The 23881-nt window shown below is 50.1% G+C and overlaps 1 protein-coding gene across 14 annotated transcripts in view; it reads right to left on the minus strand.

Annotated features, from left to right (window-relative positions):
* Positions 1 to 23881, minus strand: part of Acacb (acetyl-CoA carboxylase beta) — a 110527-nt gene that overhangs the window by 66687 nt on the left and 19959 nt on the right. For 10 of the 14 annotated variants that reach the window (NM_053922.2, XM_087577588.1, XM_087577587.1 and 7 more), the window contains 6 exon segments: positions 394 to 492; positions 1488 to 1569; positions 1737 to 1846; positions 3354 to 3492; positions 7050 to 7182; positions 23180 to 23832. In NM_053922.2, coding sequence (NP_446374.2) covers positions 394 to 492; positions 1488 to 1569; positions 1737 to 1846; positions 3354 to 3492; positions 7050 to 7182; positions 23180 to 23823 — 1207 coding nt within the window. In that variant the 5' untranslated portion in view covers positions 23824 to 23832. 14 annotated transcript variants of the gene reach the window in all.

The raw sequence follows: 23881 nt of genomic DNA on the forward strand, positions 1-23881 counted from the left end.
GGGTGTGTGTATGTGTGTATGTTAGGGTGTGTGGGTGCATGTGTGAGTATGTGTATGAAAGTGTTAGAGTGTGTGTGTATATGTGAGTATGTGTGTGCAAGTATTGGGGGGTGTGAGTGTGTGTGTGTTAGGGTATGTGTGTGTGTCAGTATGTATGTGTTAGTGTTTGAGTATGTGTGTGGTGTTTTGAACCAGGTTGTCCCACTGTAGCGTTGCCTGACCTGAGACCCACGGTGCAGCCCGAGCCTCCTGGGATTATAGACATGAGTCACCATGACCAGCAGATGCTCTCAGTCCAACACAAGGTAGCCACATTCTTATTTGTCTAAAATCTTTAAGCAAAACAATTTTTAAGAACACATTCCCATCACCCCGAAGGTCTGGATCCCTTACCGCTTCCGCTCCAGGGTAGAGTTGGGATCTGCAATGTCTGGGCTACAATGGTGGAGGAGATCTTGTCTCCCAGGGCCCACATGGCCTCACTCGGGGGACCTGGGGTGGCAGGGAGGGAGAATGGAATGGTGTCAGCCACTGACAGGCTGAGTGTTAACCCGGGCGCAAGGTAGTGGTGGCAGGACTCGGGAGAGCAAGCAGATGGAGAGAAGGTCTCGGGCCTGCTCTCTCTCTTCAGGGGCCTTTCATCTGCTACTGTATAGGTCAGCTTCCAGCATCTAGACCTGGACCTGCTGCAAGCAAAAACCGACCTCAGTGGCAGATGCAAGACTCGCTTTGGGAGGAGCCAAACCCCCATAAGAAGGAGGCACACTAGAGGCTCAAAGAGCCCGCTGGTGCGTGCACAGCAAGCGTTCCCTACGTGACAGGACAGCCTGGGCAACCAGCATCCCTCACAAAGTTCTCCATCTTTGACACTCAGCTCAGTTCCACTCTGATCAAGCCTGGTGTATTCAACGACCGCAGACAGGAAAGATTGCTAACCGTGTCTATACAGGACATACTCAAGACTGTTCTCCCTCGCCTTGACTTCCTAACTGATGTTCTATAACCCAGCATAGACGCTGAACCCCGTCAGAAGTAACTAGAGATGACTTAGGTACAAAGAGCAGGGGCATCAACATCTGTGCGTGCTCCTGGAACCCAAATCCTGAGCACACAGTGACCGCCTGTGCGCATGCAAAATTGTCTAACGCATCCACAAATGAAATTCCCGAGAGCTACAGACACCGCTAGACACAGAAAAGTGAGAGGCTCTGGTCCTGCAAAAAGCAGCCCAAAGATATGGCCCTCTCAGACACGTGACACTGGCCCAGCTTGGCTGATACCAAGAGAAACATTAGCACAGGACGCTGCTCACCACAGCATCACTCCATAGCAATAACGAGAGCAGGGGTTCCTGTTGCCATAGGCAACACGCACTGACGCACGGCCGCCCACCCCTGCTCACCAGCCCCTCCCGGGCTTGCGCTATGAAGCATAGCCCAAGAAAGTCACTCTGACTCCATCCCAACCTGACGAAGGGCACACTTCACCTAGGAAAGCAATCTCGTGCTTGCACAGTAGCTCTGGAAGTTTGGGGTTTTCCGAAGCGTGGCCCCAGCCAGCCCACACGGCCTGCAAACACAGAGGGGCGTGAACAAGGATCTTCCCACACCCCACCAGCCATTGCGCCCAACACTCTGCTGTGTCCCATCATGAGACCGTCCTGAACTGTAGTATGGGGCATCCCCACCCCACCCTACCCCACCCCGGGGTCATCCTTGGGAGCTGTGAACCATCACCTGCACAGGGATTCTCTTGGCAATGTCTATGATCAGCTCAACGTTGGCGTAGTTGTTATTATTGGGTCCTCCTGGGACCGGAACGTACTGGTCCGCCATCTTGATGTACTCTGCAGTTAAAACAGAGAAAGTGGGGGTTGGGGATTTAGCTCAGCGGTAGAGCACTTGCCTAGCAAGCGCAAGGCCCTGGGTTCGGTCCCCAGCTCCGGAAAAAATAAAAAAAAAATAAAAAACAGAGAAAGTGGAAAGAACCAGGGAGAGGCAAGAATCGGTGAGGTGCAGCACATTCTGCCCTTGAGGACAGTCTCGAGGTCTGTGCTGTGACAATGGGTATTGTCCACAAAATCGGAGGGAAATCAAGAGTTTAGTACACATTTAGTGGCTGGACTTTAGGATAAAAGTGAAAAGGTCGGGATGGGTGTTAGTCCCGCTTAAGGTCTGTCTGAACATTTTATCATTAAGTAATATGGTGCTTGTTGGTTTGCTTGGAGACTGGGTCTCTTGCAGCCCTGGCTAGCCTCAACTCTGTGAAGCCGAGGATGGACCTTGAACGTCTCTGAGCTTCCTGCCTCTGCCTCCCAAACACAGGGATTATAGTAATATGCCACCTTGCCTGTCTTTTTGTGTTAGGAGGATTTGAACCTAAGGCTCCATACATGTCAGGAGAGTATCCTACAGACTGAGCTACATCCCCTTATCCCATAATATCTTTTTCTTTTTTTTTTTTTTTTTTTTTTTTTGGTTCTTTTTTTCGGAGCTGGGGACCGAACCCAGGGCCTTGCGCTTCCTAGGTAAGCGCTCTACCACTGAGCTAAATCCCCAGCCCCATATCTTTTTCTTGTGTGTAAAAAGTGCATAAAAAGCATTTAGAAACAAAACCACTTTGGTGCATTGGTGGGGTTGAATCCATGCCAATTCCTGGGGATAGCAGGAAAACTGTCACCTTGAAATCACATCACAAATAACTGCTGGCACTGACTTTATAGTATGCTCCACTTCAGCAGGAGCAAGGGAAAATAAACAGCAGAAATTCACATAAAAAAAAAACAAAAACAAAAAACCCGTGGATGCAGGAAAGGCAGCTAAAGAAACGGTTATGGCGATGGAGGGGTGGGGGTTTGCGGGGAGGAGAGAGAAGTGGGTAAGAAGAACGAACAAAAATTAATTCTTGGGGCTGGAGAGATGGCTCAGCGGTTAAGAGCATCTGACTGCTCTTCCAGAGGTCATGAGTTCAATTCCCAGCAACCACATGGTGGCTCACAACCATCTGTAAAGAGATCCGATGCCCTCTTCTGGTGTGTCTGAAGACAGCTACAGTGTACTTATATATAATAAATGAATAAATCTTTAAAAAAAATTAATTCTTGAAGACGCTAGAATGACACCTGCTCTGCTGTGTGGTAATTAAAATTTAAAAATAGGTGATATGCACGCAGGCACACAGGTAGGCACGCACGCACGCACGCACGCATGCAAATGAGCACATAAACAGGAGCCAGTGAAAGAGGTCCCATAGCTCTGGGGTCCAAGATGGACCTGCTTGGGAAGGGTGGAGGAGGTGAGGGCTGGCCGAAATGAGATAGCATGGAACTGAGCTGAGCGGTCAAGTTCAGGTACCTGCGTTGGCCTTAAGATCCTCGGGTGTCACCATAACCACAAACCGGATGGCGCGTTCATTACGGAACATCTCATAGGCCCAGCGGCGGATGGAGCGCATACACTTGACCGCAGCGATACCATTATTGGCGATGAGCACCTGAAGGAGAAACCCGGAGAGTCAAGACACTTCCACAGTGTCACACAGCCAGCAAGTGTCAGAGCTGGGGCTGAAATCCTGATCTCTTCAAACTCGCACTTCATAGTGCCCTTCGGCCTCTTCTGCGTTGTCGATGCTCTGATTTGGTTTTTAAAAAAAGGATCAGGGCTGGGGATTTAGCTCAGTGGTAGAGCGCTTACCTAGGAAGAGCAAGGCCCTGGGTTCGGTCCCCAGCTCCGAAAAAATGTCCAATTTAAAAGGAGGAAGTTGGGGCTGGGGATTTAGCTCAGTGGTTAGAGCGCTTACCTAGGAAGAGCAAGGCCCTGGGTTCGGTCCCCAGCTCCGAAAAAAAGAACCAAAAAAAAAAAAAAAAAAAAAGATCATCAAGCACTCGGGAGGCAGAGGCAGAAGGATCTCTGTGAGTTCAAGGCCAGCCTGGTCTACAGAGTAAATTCCAGGAGATAGACAGACAGATAGATAGATATAGATATGAACATACCTGTATGTATGTATGTATATATATATATATATGTCACATATACACACACATATATATGTATATGTGTGTGTAACAGAGGAGGTGTGGCCTTCTTGGGAGTATGGCCTTGTTGGAGGAGGTATGGGCTTGTTGGATGGGGTGTGGTCTCGTTGGAGTGGGTATGGCCTTGCAGTGGGAGGGGCCTTGTTGGAGTGGGTGTGTCACTATGTGTGTGGGCTTTAAAATCCTTATCCTAGCTGCCTGGAAGCCAGTATTCTGATAGCAGCCTTCAGATGAAAATGTAGAACTCTCAGCTCCTCCTGCACCAGGCCTGTCTGGATGCTGCCATGTTCCCGCCTTGATGATACTGGACTGAACCTCTGAACCTGTAAGCCAGGCCCAGTTAAATGTTGTCCTTATAAGAGTTGCCTTGGTCATAGTGTCTGTTCACAGCAGTACAACCCTGACTGAGACAATCCTCCTGTACTAAAGAAATACAAATAATCAGCATCTCTCAAGCCTAGAGAGATGGCTCAATGGTGAGAAGCCCTGGCTGCTCTTTCAGGACCTAGGTTCAGTTCTCAGCACCTATACAGCAGATGTTTTACAAGCATCTGTGACTCCAGTTCCAGGGGATCCAACACCCTCTTCTGGCTTCCAAGCAAACTGCATGCACACTGCACACACGCGCGTGCGCACACACACACACACACACACACACATGTGCTGGCAAAACACTCACAATATAAAATACATAAATCTTTTGAGCTGGGCATATTCCTAGCACTTGGGAGGCAGAGGCAGGAAGATCTCTGTGAGTGTGAGGCCAGCCTGGTAGCCTGGTCTACATAGAGAGTTCCAGGACAGCCAGGGTTACATAGTGAGACCCTGTCTGAGAGAGAGAGAGAGAGAGAGAGAGAGAGAAAGAGAGAGAGAGAGAGAGAGAGAGAGAGAGAGAGAGAGAGAGGAGAGAATATCCAGGCATAGTCTAGAAATTGAAGAAAAAATTCAAGATCAAGGGTAACCTGGGTACACAATGAAACCTTGTCTCGAAATAAATAATAGCAAATCTGCAAAGGTAGTTAGTCCTCCAGTCTCAAGCTCTGAACCACAGAGCAGTTCCATCCTGTGTTCACTCCCACTGTTATCCAGCATCCTCGGAAGTGTGGGATGCAAATGCCCTGGTTTAACAGATGGACAAACTCAGACCCAGTAAACTCACACTTGTGACCTCAGGCCTTGGCCAAGGCTCCTGGCTCAGGTACATGCCTTGCTAAGCCTTTTGGGAGCATCACTGGGGAAGAGCACCACTGGGGAGGAGCACCACTGGGGAGGAGCACCACTAGGGAGGAGCACCACCACTAGGAAGGAGCACCACCACTAGGAAGGAGCACCACTATGGGAGCATCACTGGGGAGGAGCACCACCGGGGAGGAGCACCACCACTAGGAAGGAGCACCACTGTGGGAGCATCACTGGGGAGGAGCACCACTGTGGAGGAGCACCACCACTAGGAAGGAGCATCACCACTAGGAAGGAGCACCACCACTAGGAAGGAGCACCACCACTAGGAAGGAGCACCACTGGGGGGAGCACCACTGGGGAGGATCACCACTGGGGAGGACCACCACTGGGGAGGACCACCACCAGGGAGGAATGAGAACAGCTTAGTGTGGCCTTCTCACTACTAAAGCAAGGCTAGGTCCAATGGAAAGGGCTGGGAGTGGCAAGGGAGGACACACTCTTGCAGCCCCATCGGGGAGGAGCCAGCTCTCCACTCTCATCCCCAGGTAGAGGCTTTCTCATGTGACTCCAGGACTGAGGGCAAGCCAGGGTCAGCTCCTGCATTAGAAAGTGTGAGAGCCCTGGGCAGAGGCTACCTGAGGCTAGCTGGCCATGACATTCTGGGGATGAAACAGAAGCCACAGCGGAGCTAGCTGCCAGTCTCCTGATAAGTCCAGAATACAGGATCTAGAAGTAGGGATTAGAGGGGGATAGCTCAGTGTGTATAGTGCTCACGGCCTCTGGACACACACATCCTGGGTTCAGTGGCCAGCACTGGCTGTCATGGCACACACATGGGAGGTGGGGGTGGAATTATCAGAAGGACAAGTTTATCCTTGGGGTTTGAGGCCAACCTGGGATACACAAAATTCTGTCTCTGAAAAAAAAAAAAAAAAAACAACAAAAAGCAAGGGCTGGAGAGATGGCTCAGAGGTTAAGAGCACTGACTGCTCTTCCAGAGGTCCTGAGTTCAATTCCCAGCAACCACGTGGTGGCTCACAGCCATCTGTAATGGGATCCGATGCCCTCTTCTGGTGTCTGAAGACAGCGACAGTGTACTCATATACATAAAATCTTTTTTGACAAATGTCTACTTCTTTCCCAGAAGACTCTAAAGCAGAGTGTTTGGAGCAGGATGGAGGAACCACCAACCGGGCTCAGATCCCCAAGAGTAATCGCTCCTCCCTGGTAAAGTGATGAACCTCGGCTCCACTTTTCTTTCTTTTTTTTTTTTAAGATTTATTTATTTATTATATCTTCAGACACACCAGAAGAGGGCATCGGATCCCACTACAGATGGTTGCGAGCCACCATGTGGTTGCTGGGATTTGAACTCAGGACCTCTGGAAGAGCAGTCAGTGCTCTTCACCGCTGAGCCGTCTCTCCAGCCCTCAGCTCCACTTTTCAAACTAGTCACAGCTTGTCATGAACGCAGCAGTATGGTAGGGGCCTGCTCACTGCAGCTCGTGGTCTCCTCTCCTCTAGGAAACCCTAACCTCTGAGGGTGGCTGTCGGCAGCTTCAGTGCTCTCTGACTGTTAGCTCAGGAAGTAGCTCCACTCCCCAAAGCACCCAGCAGCCTCTTGACCAAGCCCAGAGGCTCAGTCTTCCTTTCTGAGGAATGGGCTAATAACACCCACTCGGGGGGAAGAGGTGAAAGGTTCCCGGAGGTAAGCACTCATTCGCCAAAGGAGGCCTGCCCTCCTTGTCCAGTGCTAAGAAAAAGCCTGAAGCTGGGCCTCCAGCAAGAAAGAGGGCCTGCCCGACCATCACCAGCACACAGGACCCGTCTGTACCGTCTCGATAACCCTGTTGCCTCCAAAGCGGGTGACAAATTCGGCTGGGGAAGCTACAGTGAAATCTCTGTGCAGGTCCAGTTTCTTGTGTTCACGGCCTCTCTTCACCAGATGGAGTCCAGACATGCTGGGCCTGAGGAGGAAAGATGGCAGCCATGAGGGAAGAAGATGAGGGCCTCCAGGACAGAGGTGGAGCCTGGCACTGTAAGGGCAAAACCAGTAGCCAGAGAGGATTATACACACACACATACACACACCTGCACATACTGTGCACACACACCCTGTACATACCCTACACACACACACACACACACACACACACACACACACACACACACACACGAAATCCAGATGCACAAGGAGACTCAAGGCCAGACAGTGCTACCCCAGAGGCCTGTGCTGCAGTCCCTGCCCTGAGGTAACACAGCTCTTACTTGCCATGGCCCTGATTTGGGAACTTACAGCGGGGATGGGCGATCTGTGATCACAAAGGGAATCCACACAATCTGACTCCTCATCTAACGCCTGCCAAATTTAACCCCCTGTGGCTTCCGTGAATTTTTCACAAAACTCTTGTTTTATTAAAATCTGAAAACAACTTTCAATAGGTTTTTTTAAAAGGATTTATTTATTTTATATATGTGAGTGTACTGTCGCTGTCTTCAGACACACCAGAAGAGGGCATCAGATCCCATTACAGATGGTTGTGAGCCACCATGTGGTTGCTGGGAATTGAACTCAGGACCTCTGGAAGAGCAGTCAGTGCTCTTAACCACTGAGCCTTCTCTCCAGCCCTAAAAATGATTTTTAAAGAACACAATACAGAAGTTGTCCTTGTGACTCTGCTCTCCCCTGTACACCCCAACACACTCTCCTTTCCCAACCTGGGCTTGGAAGCATGGCTCCTGACAAGAAGAGGTCTAAATGAAGACCACAGCAGCAGCACACCCTCACCTCTGACCCATGCCAACCCCCACCTCCACCCGCACCTCCCCACACACCTCATAGAAACCAGGGAAACTGACACGATGGAGACAAATGCTCCAGATGTCACATTGATGGAGACTCAAGGAAGCCTCTGAACCAAAGGAAATCATCCATGTCGGTCAGTATGCATGTTACTCAGGAAATACAGAGAGGAAGGGGACCCACCCAACCCTCTAGACTGTGCTCACCCTCGTCTCTGTTACATGGTCACAAATGTCTAGACAGGGGCTGGTGAGATTCGCTGGCTAAGAGCACTGGCTGCTCTTGCAAAGACCCAGTTCTCAGTACCCACATGGTGGCTTCCAACTGTAACTCCAATTCCAGGGAGTCTGGTGCTGTGGGTACATGCACACATGCACACATGCACACATGCATACACCCCCACCTGGAGTAAGGGTACCATAACGTGCACCTCATTCAATATGGCTGCACCCTTGCTTAGGACTAAGTGAGGCGGCCGGATCATCAATAGACGGAAAGTAAAGGGCTTGGAGTGGTTGGTGCGTGGTACATCCTCGATGAGCAGCCACACCAGGAGGGTCAGGGTCCAAGAGGAGCAACAAGCCACTTGCTGAGCCCACCCCACGAACTCCCATCTGAACACCAGTCTCACCTGTCTTTGACCTTCCCCGACAGGCTGATGTCGCTCGGTGTCAGAAAGTCTGACCCCTCCTGGCCTCAGACACACAAACCTTCCACCTTGTGCAATTCGATGGAAATGCACAATAAAGAAAGACTCCTCTTCCAGGTCCAGAAGCATCTGTGGTATCACATTGATTTTAGGTTGGTAACAGTATCCCTTCACCAGGCAGGCCACGAGTCCAGCAGACCACTCAGAACCCACACAAGGCTGCAGGGAAGGCCTTCTTTCAGGGCCCATCTCCAGGCACTGGGTTATTTTGATTCTTTTTTAACAATGCTGGAGGGCCAACCAACATTGGCTCCAGACAGGCGAACCTTCCCCCAGCTCTGAAGCCAACGGAAGGAGAACCTCTCCCAAGTGCTGTGACTTCTTCCCAAAGCTAAGGCCTGACCTTACACAGAAGGACGGGGTGAGGGCCAAAAATGTTCCAGGGCGGCTTTGGAAATGGCTTCGAATAGCAATCAACAACGGAGGTGCCAAACACCAGACTCAGTCAGCTGCCGGGCACAAGACTGGGCAGCGCTGTTCAGGGAGGGGAGGAAATCAATGTTTTCAAGGGCAAGCAACGGCCCGGCCCTTCTCGCTGCCCTGTGTAAAAAGGGCTGCTGTCTCCTGCTCTCAATAACGAGACAGAGGTTCAGAGAGGCCCACTAACCTCAAGTCATGCGGCTGAGAAGCAGCAGGGCTGGGCTGGTAATCCGACTCTATCTCACCTCAGACTCTGCTACTGAGGCAGGAAAGATTGATTGGGGCACAAAGACAAAACACTGCAGTGTCGGCTCTGGAAATGAGTGTAGGCATGGGGGCGCCGGGGCAAGGTGCTTCTGCTCCCCAGCAGGATGGATGTGTGTGGTAGCGATCAGAGATGTTGCTCAACTCCCTACAAATGCACAGGAAGGCCCCCGACACCAGCAGAGCTCCAGCTGGGAAAACTAAGTGGCCTGGAACATCCTCCAGGCTTCTGATCTAGCAAAGGCTGCCCCCATGACCTTGGGATGCCCCTTCAGCAGCCTGTGCCTCCTCTCACAGGATGAAATATCCAGGGGTCCTAAAGGGGGAGTGGTAGCACACACCCGAAATTCAAGTGCCTGGGAGGCAGAGGAGGGAGGATCGTGAGTTCAAGGCCAGCCTGAGCAGCCTAGACAGACTCTGTCTCAACAAAACAAATTTGGGATGGGTCAGTCAAGCCTGACCACATGAGTCTCAGTCCTTCAGCACACAGGATGGGAGGAGAGACACAAGTCACGTAAGTTGTCCTTGGCCTGCACAGAAGTGCCGTGGCATGCATGCTAGCATGTGTGTGCTCACACATGCACGTGTGCACGCTCACACACACCAATAAATGTTTTAAATAAATTAAATAAAAGCGAAGCATCTAGGGAGGTGGATGTGTCACGATATAACTCTTGCCCACGGTGCAGCAGACCTCAGGTACCGTCCTAGGACCGGAGAACTAAGAATCTGGAAAATGATGCACAAGGAATACGCTGAAGGAAACTTGCCCCTGATGACAATGCCCCAGCTGCCCTCACTATCCAGGGACCCAGTGTCCTCCAACACTCAAATCCCTTACCCTCTCTTGTCTTCATCAGCGATGGGATGGGAGCCACCACCCTGGCCGCCAGGTGGAGGGCGGCATGCGCACTGCGTTTCTGCGGTCAGTAATGGAAGCGTAGGGAGAAGCGAGTGGAAGCCGCTAAATTTACTTCCCTATAGACAACACCAAGATCCCAGAAGCTGCAGAGGTGGCTCAGCCGTCAGGAGAGCTTGCTGCTCCTTTACAGCACTCAGGTCAGGGACTCACAGCTGCCTGGAATCCAGGTGCAGAGGATCCGATGCCCTCTTCTGGCCTCCGATGGTATATCCACACACACATGCACACACTCGCGCACACACAGAGCATATGCAGACACATGCAGACACATTCACACACATATTCACCATATAGACAACACATACCTACACACAGCATATACAGACACATATACATGCACATACACGCACATACACAAGCACATACATACACATACACATACAGCATATACAGACATGCATAGATATAAAAACAAATCTTACATATAACTACAATACCAGATAAATAGACCTTTTACAATTTCTATGTAAATGTTTTGATTAATTTAATTCATTTGGGGATGGGCTGCATGTATGACCATGCATGTGAAGAGGTCAGAGGGCAACTTTTAGGGGTCAGCTCTCTCCACCATGTAGATTCCAGGAATACCTGCTGAGCTGTCTTGCTTCCCAGCCCTTGGGAATTTCTCAGGCCATGCAACCTCCAGATGCCTTTTGGGATGGTACCAGGTAAAGGGTGAGCAAACGGGGTCCCTGGGCCAAACTCAATCTGCTATGAATGGTTTAAACAGATTTAAGTGGTTCAGGGGTGGGAGGAAGTCCAAAGAACTCTGTATTATGACACACAACCAATTTATACAAACATCCTGTTTCAGGGTCCCTTAACAGAACACGGCCAGTCCCATTTAAATGAGTAGCTACGGGGTTGGGGATTTAGCTCAGTGGTAGAGCGCTTGCCTAGGAAGCGCAAGGCCCTGGGTTCGGTCCCCAGCTCCGAAAAAAAGAACAACAACAAAAAAAAAAAATGAGTAGCTACTACCACAGGAAGCGGCAGTGAATAGCTGTAAGGGACTGTGTTGTCACAAAGCTGAAAGTATGTGGCCTTCTGGAAAGACAGCACACTGAGCCTGAGCTAGGCTGGCATGGGGGCTTCATCAGCAGGAGATGTGTGTGTCTGTGGGTGCATGTGTCTGTGTGTGTATGTGTATATGTGTGTATCTGTGTGTGTGTGTGTGTGTGTGTGTGTGTGTGTGTGTGTTTTACAGGGAATATACAACTATAATCCCAATCCCAGAAAACAGAGGCAGGAGAAGCAGGAGTTTAGAGTACCCTTGGATGTAACAAGAGTTCAAGGCCAGCCTGGGTTATGAGAAATCACACTGGTGCACCTTTATTCCCAGTACTCAGAAGACAGAGCAGCTGGAAATGGCAGCACGTGAAGTTAACATGACACCTGCGAAGCGCCCACATATAAGATAAGAGCAGCCACGCGAGGCTGCAGGCGTGGGGACTGTGAACAGCAGTCTAATAAGCCTCCTTTACAAGGCATAGTTGTTCTATCTGCCTGGACCACCTAGAGAGCCGGAGACCCGAGTTAGAGCCACAGGAACCCCTCAGGGAACGCCGTCCTACTCGTGAGCTACAAACCTGAAACCATGAGTGGTCTTGAGCTGCTCAGACACAGGTTTGTTTTCCTATGTATGCATTCCTATGAGAAAGTCTATCTTACACATTAGCCATGGGAAGAGATCCACAACAACATTAGTAGATAATATAAAGAAATGCATGGGGGTTGGGGATTTAGCTCAGTGGTAGAGCGCTTGCCTAGGAAGCGCAAGGCCCTGGGTTCGGTCCCCAGCTCTGAAAAAAAGAAAGAAAGAAATGCATGGGGACTGGAGAGATGGCTCAGTAGTGAAGAGCACTGACTGCTCTTCCAGAGGTCCTGAGCTCAAACCCCAGCAACCACATGGTGGCTCACAACCAACCATCTGTAATGACATCCAGTGTCCTCTTCTGGTGAGTCTGAAAGACAGCTACAGTGTACTAATTAAATATTTTTAAGCAAAAAGAGAAATACATGTGTTTATTTTATTATTGATATGTAAATTAATATAAATAATAAATATTTATTAGGTATCATTAGATAAATTAATAAATGTAACAAGGTCTTTTATATAATTTCCAGCATCTCCACCCTCCTGCTTTGAGGCTACCCTTAAGAAAAATAAGGGTTACTTGAGCAGAAGTAGCAAGATAACATAATAGTAACACAGTAGCCATGGGCAATAGTAAATAACTAACGTGCAGATATATACAGAATGGATATATTGGACAAGAGGATACTTTGTGTCCTAGATGGGATCTTGGCACAAGATTTTCTGACCCCCCTCAGGGAGGTCAACAACCTAAAAGAGGAATTATGTCTAGATTTTTTTTTTTTAAAACACAGGGTTTCTCTGTGTAGCCCTGGCTGTCCTCAAAGTGTCCGAGATCGCCTGCCTCTGCCTCCCAAGTGCCGGGATTAAAGGTGTGCTCCACAACCGGCTGGCTATGTCTAGAATTTTTAACTCGATATTTCCAGACCATGATTGATAAGAAGCAAAACCACAGGAAGGGGAGGCTGCTGAACTGTCCAGACATTTGCCTACCCAGTGGACTGGGAGTTCCTGGAAGATACAAGCTGTTCTTCCCAAACACAACTATGGCCCTTCTTATTCTCAGAGGCCAGTTTTACACACTGGGTATGTATGATCCTTATGGACCAGGTTAATCTACCCAGAGAAGGTAACACAGAAGGAGGCAGTGACACAGGGGCCGGCTGCTGCCGGCAATGCTGCCTGTTTATCACAAGGAGGAGACACAGTTTAGCTACCGGCCATACATAGTGACTGCTGGCACATCTTAAGGTGCTTCTATTTACAGGAACATTTGGACCCAGTGAAAGCATGGTGCATAGAGCGAGGCTTGGCAAGTCACAGCTAGCTGACACTTAGGGTGTCACAGTCTGGCCTCTGTCCCACTACTCAGGACTTCTTCTAGCAAGAGATGCTAGAAACCAGGGAGTGACGCTGTGTGCCAATAAAACTTTATTTGTGCACTCTGACCTTTGAATTTCTCATAGTTATCACATAATGTTCTTCTCTTGTTTACAATCATTTAAAAACATAACCACTGCCCTCAGGCCAGATAAGCACAGATAAGCTCATAATTTGCTGAGACAACTTGGAGGGAAAAAAAAAAAAAGATGGGCTGGAGAGATGTAGTTAAGGGCACTGACTGCTCTTCCAGAGGTCCTGCGTTCAATTCCCAGCAACCACATGGTGGCTCACAGCCATCTGTAATGGGATCCGATGCCCTCTTCTGGCATGCAGGTGTATAGGCAGATAGAGCATTCATTTTATTTTTATGTGTATGGGAGTTTTGCCTGCACTCATGTCTGTGCACTACATGCATGCAGAAAGGCCAGAAGAGGACGCTGGATCCCCTGGAACTGGAGCTGCCACGTGGGTGTTGGGAATTGAACTCAGGTCTTCTGGAAGAACAGCCAGTGCTCTTAACCCCTGAGCCATTTCTCTAGCCCCCAGATAGAACATTCATACACATAAAATAAATCTTTTTTTTAAAAGACTAAAAGCAGGTTACAATACAATAAATATGGTTCAATTTCATAAATTAAACATCTGTGGAGTTGGGGATTTAGCTCAGTGGTAGAGTGCTTGTCTAGCAAGCCCAAGGCCCTGGGTTCAGTCCTCAGCTCTGTGGGGGGGTGGGGGTGGGATATGCAATGAAAACAAGGCTTGACAGGTATCAGCTGTAGATCCAGGTGGAATTATATCTTTACTCCTCTTCCTGGTTATCTATAATTTCCTGAGTTTGTTCATTTGATTTTTAGAGGGGTTTTACATGTGTGGGTTTTCCTATCTAGCCCAAGCTGGCCTGGAACTCAATCCTCCTGCCTCAGCAGCGCTAGGATTATAAATGTGTGCTGCACTCCAGGATAAAGGGCTGAATTCTCCACAAAGACTACAGCATCCCTTTGGTGAGTGTTTTAAAGTGCAGTAAAATGAAGAGGAAAAGGAAGAGAAACAGTGGGGTCTGTGAGGCTAGAAGCTCTCTGCCCAACAGTATGCTCAGAGAGTGACCTTAAATACAAAGCCTGCTCAGGGTGCCTGGGCTTTCCCAGGGCTTCAAGCCTCAAAGAGTGTTATTTTCTCAAGGCCAAAGGGACAAAGACGACGGAAGAGTGGTCCCAGGGATCAATCGAGGCACCTGTGTGCTGGGCCGCGTTCTCCAAACACTGTCACTGAGTGGCCACCTAGGCCCCAAGTTTGAGAGGTGGGCTCCTTCCTATAGTGGCTAAGCTAAGCTCACATCTCTTCGGAAGGAAGAAGAGGAAAGGCGGGGTGCCAGTGGGCAGACAATAGACTTGGACGGGGAGGGGTGCATAAATTTGCAAAAAGCAGTTATTAAAATCGCGGGCTTACTTACTTTCCTGTGAGCTCAGGGAAACAGACCTTGCATTTGGCAGGGCTCATGTTGTCCCAGCCCACCGGCCAATCCCAGCCGGGCGGGGGATGTGCAGTTTGTACCCCCTAATCGCGGGAAACGAGCAAGCTCGGCTCCCAAGGCACAGCAGGGTCGCCAGCTCTCCACCAGAGGCGGAGGCGTCCTCGGGGAGGGGCTCTGGCCGCAGCCTGTGACAGCTGTGGGTCTCGGGACAGCGAGCCTCGCCGGCCATCCCGAACTGTTCCCTACTCTTGGAAACCCAAGCCAAGGCCCGCCTAGCCACGCCCTGCCCGAACCAAAGCCTCGCCCAGGCCACACCTCCGGACTGGCTCCCAGCCACGCCTCCCACCGGGCACCCAGACTCCACCCATGCAGATAATCTGGCCACGCCCTCCACGTCCCCCGGGCCAAACCTTCCATCCGGACTCCCAGCTACACCAGGCCACGCCCCCAGGGACTTGTCCAGCCCAGGCCCCGCCTCCTCAGGGGCGTCCCTGCGCCATACTTATGCCCCTGACCTTGAATTTGGGGCTCAAGGATGTCTCTCTTCCTCCCCCAACACCCCCCCAACCCCGAGAGAGGTGGCGGTTGCAGGTACCACAGCCTTCTGCACTGCAGTCCATGCGTTGGACACGCGTGGTAGGGATCCAATAGAAATACTGAAAACTTTTCAGAAGAGGGCGGTCGCTCCGGTGCCTCTTAAGGCCTTCCTTCCAACGAGCACTTAAAAGACTTTTTAAGTTACATGTCTTTATTTATTTACGGGCGGGGAGTGGGTCTTTCTCAGGTGTGGAGATCAAGAAACGATTTGTGGGAATCGCCTTCCACTACACGGGTCCTAGGGATTGACCTCTGGTTATCAGGATTTGGGGTGAGCGCTTTTACCCTCGGAGCCATCTCATCGCCCACCAGGACCCTTATTAATGCGGAAAAGCCCGGGAGCCCTCTGTCTCATCCTCGCCGCTCCTTAGCAGCACAGACGAGGAAAGCGTGGGGCAGAGATGGACGTTATTCTTAGGGGCAGGACTAAAGTGGGATCTGAAGAACTTCCAAACTTTTGCACCGAGCCATTGGGGGAGGGGCTGGGGGCGTGGCTTAGTGGTAGCGCCCCTGTGCCCTGAACTCTACGTCCAGGGTCTCCCTCTAGGGGGCATTAAGCACCACCTTGCCTCCACGACTGGGACCCTTGCCTGGGTTACAAAAGTCCAAGGTTAGATGTGTTAAACACTTGAAGGAAAATAAAATGGGTGAGCAAAATTCTCAATTTGGGTTTTCTAGAAGATTCCTCCATGGTTTTAACTTGACCTCCTCAAAAAAGGAGGAGGAAAAGGAGGGAGGGAGGGGAAGGAAGAAAGGAAGGAAGGAAGAAAGAAAAGAAAAGAAAAGGAAAGAAAAAAAAAAAAGAAAGAAGCCCACATTGGGTTTGATATGTCTTTCTTTCTGGAAGTTTCAAACCAGTACCCAAAAGTATCCGTCCTCCCGCTGACCCAATTTAAAGTAACCGCGTGGAACTGGAAATGAAGATACCCAAAACAGCCCTCCCTGCCCAGCTCAGGATCCTGCAGAAGAGCCCGGCTCTGCAGCTTCCTGGCAGCCAGAGAGGTTTTTAATCTCCAGGCTCCCAACACTCCCTCAACCTGCTGTGGATAGTGTAACTTCCCTGCTAACAACAGTGTGAACGGCTCCTGCGACTTTCACCCGGGGTCCTAGGGACAGTAGTACACAGCAGCAAGCAGGAAGCTTGATATGGATCTGCCGGAATTCTTTTTGACAGGAGAAGTCGAGTCGCAGTACACAGAGAGATTCGATCTCGGCATTGTTAAGGTATATCAACAGCCCTGACTCTCGTTTAGCTCAGCTGGTAGAGGTGCTTTACAACTGCAATCTTCTTCCTCAGCCCCAGAACTCTAGCCTAAAGTGAATAGGCAAGCAGATGTAGCACCTCCTGGTGGTCCCTGGACTGCCCTCCTCCATGCCACCAAGGTCATAAGAAACACACAGGTCTGAGACGTCACTGGGTCAAATTGTTTTTGTTTTTGTTTTTGTTTTCCTGCAGCTGCCCAGGCAAAGCCTTGGCTTTGGTCTATCCTCTTGCCTCAGCCCTCCTAATAGGCTGGAGGGCACCACCATACCCTGGCAGATTTTCCTCTATCCACATTTTATATTAAGGAATAAAAGATGGGAAGGAAGGAGTACTACACACCCTGGTGTCCCGATCTGCCTCATGCAAACACCAATGGCTGTGACCCACCTCCAACCCCGTTACCTTTTTCTTTTTTTCCTGAGACAAAAATCTCCTGAAGCTGAGGCTGGCCTTGAACTCCTGACCTTCCTGCCTTGGCCTTCCTAAAGTGCTGGGATTACAGGCAGGAATCACCTTTCCCAAACAGCTCAAATGGGGCTGTGGCCCTGCCTCATTTTTTAAGCCTTTCTCTTGCCCTATGAGCAGCTAAATTTAACTTTTGGGTATTACAGAGGGAATACAAGGTTGACAAGGTCAACTGATGGTGAGTGGCCAGCTGTGGGGTGGGAAGCTGTGTGTTGACAAGCCTGGCCTGCCCTTGCCTTCCAATGTGACCTGGATCGAATCTCTTCTCTACACCTTCTGATCTATAAAACCAATGTGCAATGCGCTCTCACCAAGAGAAAGCTAAGCGGTAATGCTCTAGCTCAGTTGGTAGCATTTGCCCAGCACACAGGAAGTCCAGGCAGCCCAGAGGCAATCCCCAGCACTGTATAAACTGCTTATGGAGAGGTGTGCCAGTGATCCCGGCTCTTGGGGGCCAGCGCACGGTCCTCTGTGGTCTTTAGAATGCCACAGCAGGCCTGCAGGTGAGGGGGCTCACACCAGTGAAGAAAGCTCTATTTCATAGCCTTGTACTCAGCACTGCAGGGTTGCGATCCTGAACCCATCCTGGCCCACTCTGTCCACCCCACAGCATGCAGTCAACGCCATGGTGTGTCCCTGTTAGGAGAATGAGGGCAGAGTAGCTTTGAGCCTGGACATCGTACACCAGACCCACTGTGCATGAAGCATAGGGGTGGGTCCTTCTGTATCTGGGGGTTTGTGACCGAATTTCAGAGACTGTTTTGCCATACCCTGTGATGTGCTCGTTGACTATGAGTTATGTGAGAATTTCAACCCTCAAGGACCAACCAAGTCCAGGGAAGGGCCAAAGAGAATCAATAGACACCAACCTATCCATCTATCTATCTGTCTGTCTGTCTGTCTATCTATCATCTATCTATCTATTCCTCTACCCATTTATCCATCCTTCCATCTGCCCATCCATCTAGTTACCCACTCATCTGTTCATCTATCAACCTACATCTATCCATCCATCTTCCATCCATCTGTCCATCTAACCACCCATTCTATCCTCCATTCATCTATCCATCCATCCATCCATCCACCCACCCATCTATCCATACATCTACCCATCTGTTCATCCATCCATCTGTCCATCATCCACCCATCCATCCATCCATCTATCCATCCATCCATCCATCCATCCATCCATCCACCCATTCATTGATTTCCCCATTTGTCCAAGTATTTACCATGCCCCTAGACTGCAGATTTTGTCTATGGAGGGTACACATTAGTTGTTTCATCCACGCATTCGTCAAATACTCAAAGCCTGACTACCTTTACCCAGTGCAGGGCTAGGTGGTGAGGAAAGACAGACCCTGCACCCAGGGACTTGCTTCCCACTGCAGGAGAGAGGCGACACAGGAGCAGCCAGAGAAAGACATGAAAGGCAGAACCGAGTGCTGTGACAGCAGCAGAGTGGGCAGCTGGATTGTTTAAAGGTGGCTCAGGGACAGGGGCCTGGGATGGCTGGACCTGTTACAAAGTGAAAAGGAGGCCAGTCCTTCCTCTGCATCGCCAGGAATGCTGAGATGTTGACAGACAGCAGAGCCAAAGCACACGTCTGCCGTTGAAAGTGCAAGTCCCAAGCCAGGCATGGTGGTGGCTGCCTACCTTTCATCCAAGCACATGGCAGGCAGAGGCAGGCAAACTCCTGAGTGTGAGGCCAGCTTGGTCTGCAGAGCGAGTCCTGGGACAGCCAGGGCTACACAGAGAAACCCTGTCTCAAAAAAAAAAAAAGGGTGGGGGGTTGGGGATTTAGCTCAGTGGTAGAGCGCTTGCCTAGGGAGCGCAAGGCCCTGGGTTCAGTCCCCAGTTCCGGAAAAAAAAGAACCAAAAAAGAAAAAAAGAGGGCTGGAGAGATGGCTCAGCGGTGAAGAGCACTGACTGCTCTGCTCTTCTAGAGGTCCTGAGTCCAATTTCCAGCAACTACATGGTGGCTCACAACTATCTGTAATGGGATCTGACAACCTTTTCTGGTGTCTGAAGAGAGAGAGAGGAGGAGAAGGAGGAAGAGGAAGAGAATACAACTCTCACTGCAGGACAGGACAGCCAGCCCTGGTGGGAACAAAGAAACCTTTAGTGTGGAAGGAGCAAAGAGCCAGAAAGAGGAGGGCTCTGGGGGGGTGAGGACGGGCAGGAAGGGAAGGAGCTTCCGCCTGCCACTGCTGGCCTAGCAGGAAGAAGCCCATGAGGCTGGAGGCCACTGAAGCCGAGCTGGAGCCAGAGGGCTTGATCAGAAACCACGAAGGATAGGACAGTCACTTCTGCCACAGTTCTGTCCTAAGGTCAGGGTTCAGACAGCTAGGCCTTCTCCCAGGCCTTCACTCTGTCTTTGAAATGGGCAAAGGCCCGAGTATTCAGCTAAACCTCAAGTCTGGATTTCTTTCTTTCTTTTTTTTTTTTCCTCCGGAGCTGGGGACCGAACCCAGGGCCTTGCGCTTCCTAGGCAAGCGCTCTACCACTGAGCTAAATCCCCAACCCCTCCTGGATTTCTTTCTACAGAAGCTGGTTACCTCCAGATTTTAGGGACTAGCTAGCAGCTGCTGCGGTGTGACCATATCCCACCCACCCCACCCCTGTGTGAAGTTCTCGTGCTGGAGATTTACATGCCGAGTTCATATCTGGAGATAGGGCCTTGGGGAATTAGGGTTGGATGGGGTCATGAGAATCCGACCCCCAACCCACAATGGCATTAATGGCTTTATAAGAAGAGGAAGGGCGGGGCTGGGGATTTAGCTCAGTGGTAGAGCGCTTACCTAGGAAGCGCAAGGCCCTGGGTTCGGTCCCCAGCTCCAAAAAAAAAAAAAAAAAAAAAAAAAAAAAAAAAAAAAAAGAAGAGGAAGGGCGGCCTGAGTTTGTCACTCTGGCTTGTCTTCCCATGTGACACCTCCGTCATATTAGGATTCTGTGCGAGTCCCTCGCCAGATAGGTGACGGGGGCCTGCTCGACTGCCCAGAACCAAGTGAACCTCCTCTATTCTTTCAGATTGCTTAGCCTCAGGTATTAAAAAAAAAAAAAAAAAAAAAAAAAAACCAAAAACAAAAAAACAGACTGAGACAGCAACTGGACAGGAAAACTGACAAGAAAGGGGGCCCCCTGGATTCTGCTGACGTAGACTGGTTCACACTCCTGTCTCCTTTGGACAAGCATCACGTCCTCCCTGCTCCAGCTTGCAGCAGGTGGCTGGCTAGCTGAATGCTTTGCCCACACGGTTGTTATATAAAATTTCTACAGGTGGCTGATTTGGCCTGATCTCCAGGCTCCCACAGGCCAAATGCAAATGGAATCTCTCAGGCTAAGCACCACATAATAATCATATCAGAGACGGGACAATCTTCAAGAAATTCACAGTAGCCAGCCAGCTGGGACAGCTTGCTAAAGATGTACTCTCTGGTTTTGTTGTTGTTGTTGTTGTTGTTGTTGTTGTTGTTGTTGTTGTTGTTGTTTTGATACAGGACCACACTGTGTAGCCCAGGCTGTCCTAGAACTCACTCCGTAGCCCAGGCTAGCCTCAAAACACACAGAGCTCTGCCTGTCTCTGCCTCAGAAACTACAAAGGGCAGCAGAGCCACAGACATGGCCATTTCTGCCACAGTTCTGTCATAAGGGATTAAACGGGTGCCAACATGCTCAGCTGGAGGACATGAGAGACTGGGAACCAAGCTTGTGTAAGAGCAAACAACTGCAAAGCCCTCCCCACCGCTGATGTTTTAAACAAAGCCTAACTCTGCAGCCTTGCGTGAGTGTTGGGAATACAGGTACTCGAAATCACACCTGTCTTTTTCTTTAGTTCTTGTTCCCCCTTGTCCCTCTGTCCCTGTCTCCCTCCCTCCCCCGCTGCAACAGGAATTGACTATGTGGCAGAGACTCGCAAAACTCACTATGTAGCCTAGCATGGCTTTGAACTCCTAAACCTTCAGCATCCAAATGCTGGGATCAGACATCCACCACCACACCCAGCTCCCTCATTTAACTGGCTATTTAGTAAGTGCATTTTTTTTCCTGCTAAAAACCTTGAAATTATTAATTCGTTGAATCTGAATCCTCACAACCTCTGAGAATCTACGATTCAGGAAACAACAAGAGTGTTACGGTTCTGTCAAGCCTGCTGATTTGGTAAACTAATTCACACAATTAGATCCTCCTTGGCCACTAGGTTTAGAATCACACTGATGTGATATGATAGGCACTAGCTACTTGGGGTTGTTTACCCTTTATATAACTAGAATTCTCAATCGGCCAGGTGTGACAGCCCAGGCCTGAAATCCCAGTACTCGGGCGGCAGAAGTCAGAAGATCAGAAAATTGGGGCTGGAGAGTGAGTCCTGGGATAGCCAGGGCTACACAGAGAAACCCTGTCTCAAAAAAGAGAGAGAGAGAGAGAGAGAGAGCTGGAGAGATGGCTCAGCACTGACCTGACTATTCTTCCAGAGGTCCTGAGTTCAATTCCCAGCAACTAGTATGGTGGCTCACAACCATCTGTAATGGGATCCACTGCCCTCTTCTGCTGTGTTTCTGCTGTGTCTGAGGACAGCGATAGTGTACTCACATACATAAAATAAATAAATATTTTTTAAAAAAAGATCAGAAAAGAAAAAAAATTTAAAAAAGATCAGGGGTTGGGGATTTAGCTCAGTGGTAGAGCGCTTGCCTAGCAAGTGCAAGGCCCTGGGTTCGGTCCCCAGCTCCAAAAAAAAAAAGAAAAGAAAAGAAAAAAAAAAGATCAGAAAATCAAAGACCTCTAGGAAAAGGAAGGAAGACAGACAGACAGACAGACAGACAGACAGACAGGTTGGAAAGCAGTTCCATGGGAAATTGCATACCCCAGAGTTTCTTCAAAGCCAGATACGGCCATAGGCATCTATAACTCAGCTCTGAGGAGGCAAAGAAAGCAGGCTCCCAGGTTTCCGACCAGCCAGTGTAGAGCAGTAGGCTCTGTGAGAGACACTGCCTCAAAATAAGGTGAAGGACAATTAAATGCCTTAGCAAAGCACAGCATCCTGAGTTCCGCCCTCAGAACTGACCAGAGTTGTCCTCTGACCTCCACAGCTGCACTGGTGAATGGCAGGCTTCCGTGTGTGCAGGTGCACACGTGTAAACATGCATGTACACACACACACACACACGAACACACACACATGCACACACAATCACACTCTACGGGTGTGACTCTATGGGTTTTTGTTTTAACACTATAGCTGATATTACATAGGTGACACAAGTTGAGATTCTGCTGTTTAGGCACCAGAGGGGATCAGTTTACTGTCAAATAAGGGAAGGAAGGAATGCTGCCTCATTAGGAGGCAGGGTGAGCAGTCTCTCCCTCCAGACTCCAGTGATCAACTGGGACTTTTTAACTGGTAACTTGTCACCCACAAGATCATCGTTCCCCAGCTTGGCAGAGAGCTCTAGAAAGCCACTTTCCTGGCATGGGGCCCTGTGCACTCAGCAGGTGCACTCAGCAGGTGCACACAGCAGGTGCAAGCAGCAGGTACAAGCAGCAGGTGCACTCAGCAGGTGAACTCAGCAGGTGCACACAGCAGGTGAACTCAGCAGGTGCACTCAGCAGGTGCACACTGCAGGTGCACTCAGCAGGTGCAAGCAGCAGGTGCACTCAGCAGGTACAAGCAGCAGGTGCACTCAGCAGGTACAAGCAGCAGGTGCACTCAGCAGGTGCACTCAGCAGGTGCACACAGCAGGTGCAAGCAGCAGGTACAAGCAGCAGGTGCACTCAGCAGGTGCACTCAGCAGGTGTACACTGCAGGTGCACTCAGCAGGTGCAAGCAGCAGGTGCACTCAGCAGGTACAAGCAGCAGGTGCACTATGAGTAATTCTGAAAGGAGGGAACAGGAAGCAAGAAGTCAGGCTTTGCCTTCTGCAGTCCAACATGGCTACTCCTTTCACATGGCTTCTAACTCACATGTGTTAAAAAAATTGGAGGGAGGAGCCAAGGGAGGAAGCAAATCCCACTGCATATCAGAGATACAAACCTTACTCTAACTCTCAGTATGAAGAAAAGGTCCATTACCTCATAGTAGGTGTGTGAGACTCAGGATCAGCTGTGTTCAATGCAGCCTCCTGGGACAGGGTGCCCAGGCTAGCCCTGCTGCCCTTCCGAGAGGAGGTCTGGAAGGAGCTAGCACTAGGGTCCTCGTCAGAGGAGTTGTCATCGAGGGAGCCCAGGATAAAGCTGGTCATCAGCTGCCTCTTGATGTGTGCCTGCTTCTTGTCCTCCCTAGTGGGGGATCCCGTTCTCTGGGTCTGAGGCCTGGCTGGGAAAGGCAACCCGTTGGCTTCTGGAACCTCTGAGCCAGGGGCTGCTACCCCGTTGGTTTGGAGTTCTGGGGAGGAACAGGTGTCATTGGAAGATAGTGGGTTCCTCGGAGGCTTCTGGTGTGAGCTTGGCACAGAGTTCCTCTGCTGACTGGCATCTACAGGACCTCCGTGGGAGGCCAGCTCCTCCTGGTCAGGAGTTGTCAACGGACAGCTGCAGTCGCCATGCTCCTCTGACTGGTCCGAGGCTGAAAAGGACTCCTCCTTGCTCGAAAGGAGGCTTGCATCCACCTTACTGTTGCTGAGCGGCTTCGAGTCTGTCATCTTCCCCCAGATTTTTAACCAGGAAATGGTCAGGCAGGAGAAAACCAGGCAAGTCAGAAAGAGAAGCAAGACCATTCAGACAACCTGTCAAGGGAAGAGAGAGTTTATAGCTATGATCAACGGAATTTTCTCC

This window comes from Rattus norvegicus, chromosome 12 (assembly GCF_021556685.1).
Source record: "Rattus norvegicus strain SHRSP/BbbUtx chromosome 12, alternate assembly SHRSP_T2T, whole genome shotgun sequence".
Lineage (NCBI taxonomy): Eukaryota > Metazoa > Chordata > Mammalia > Rodentia > Muridae > Rattus > Rattus norvegicus.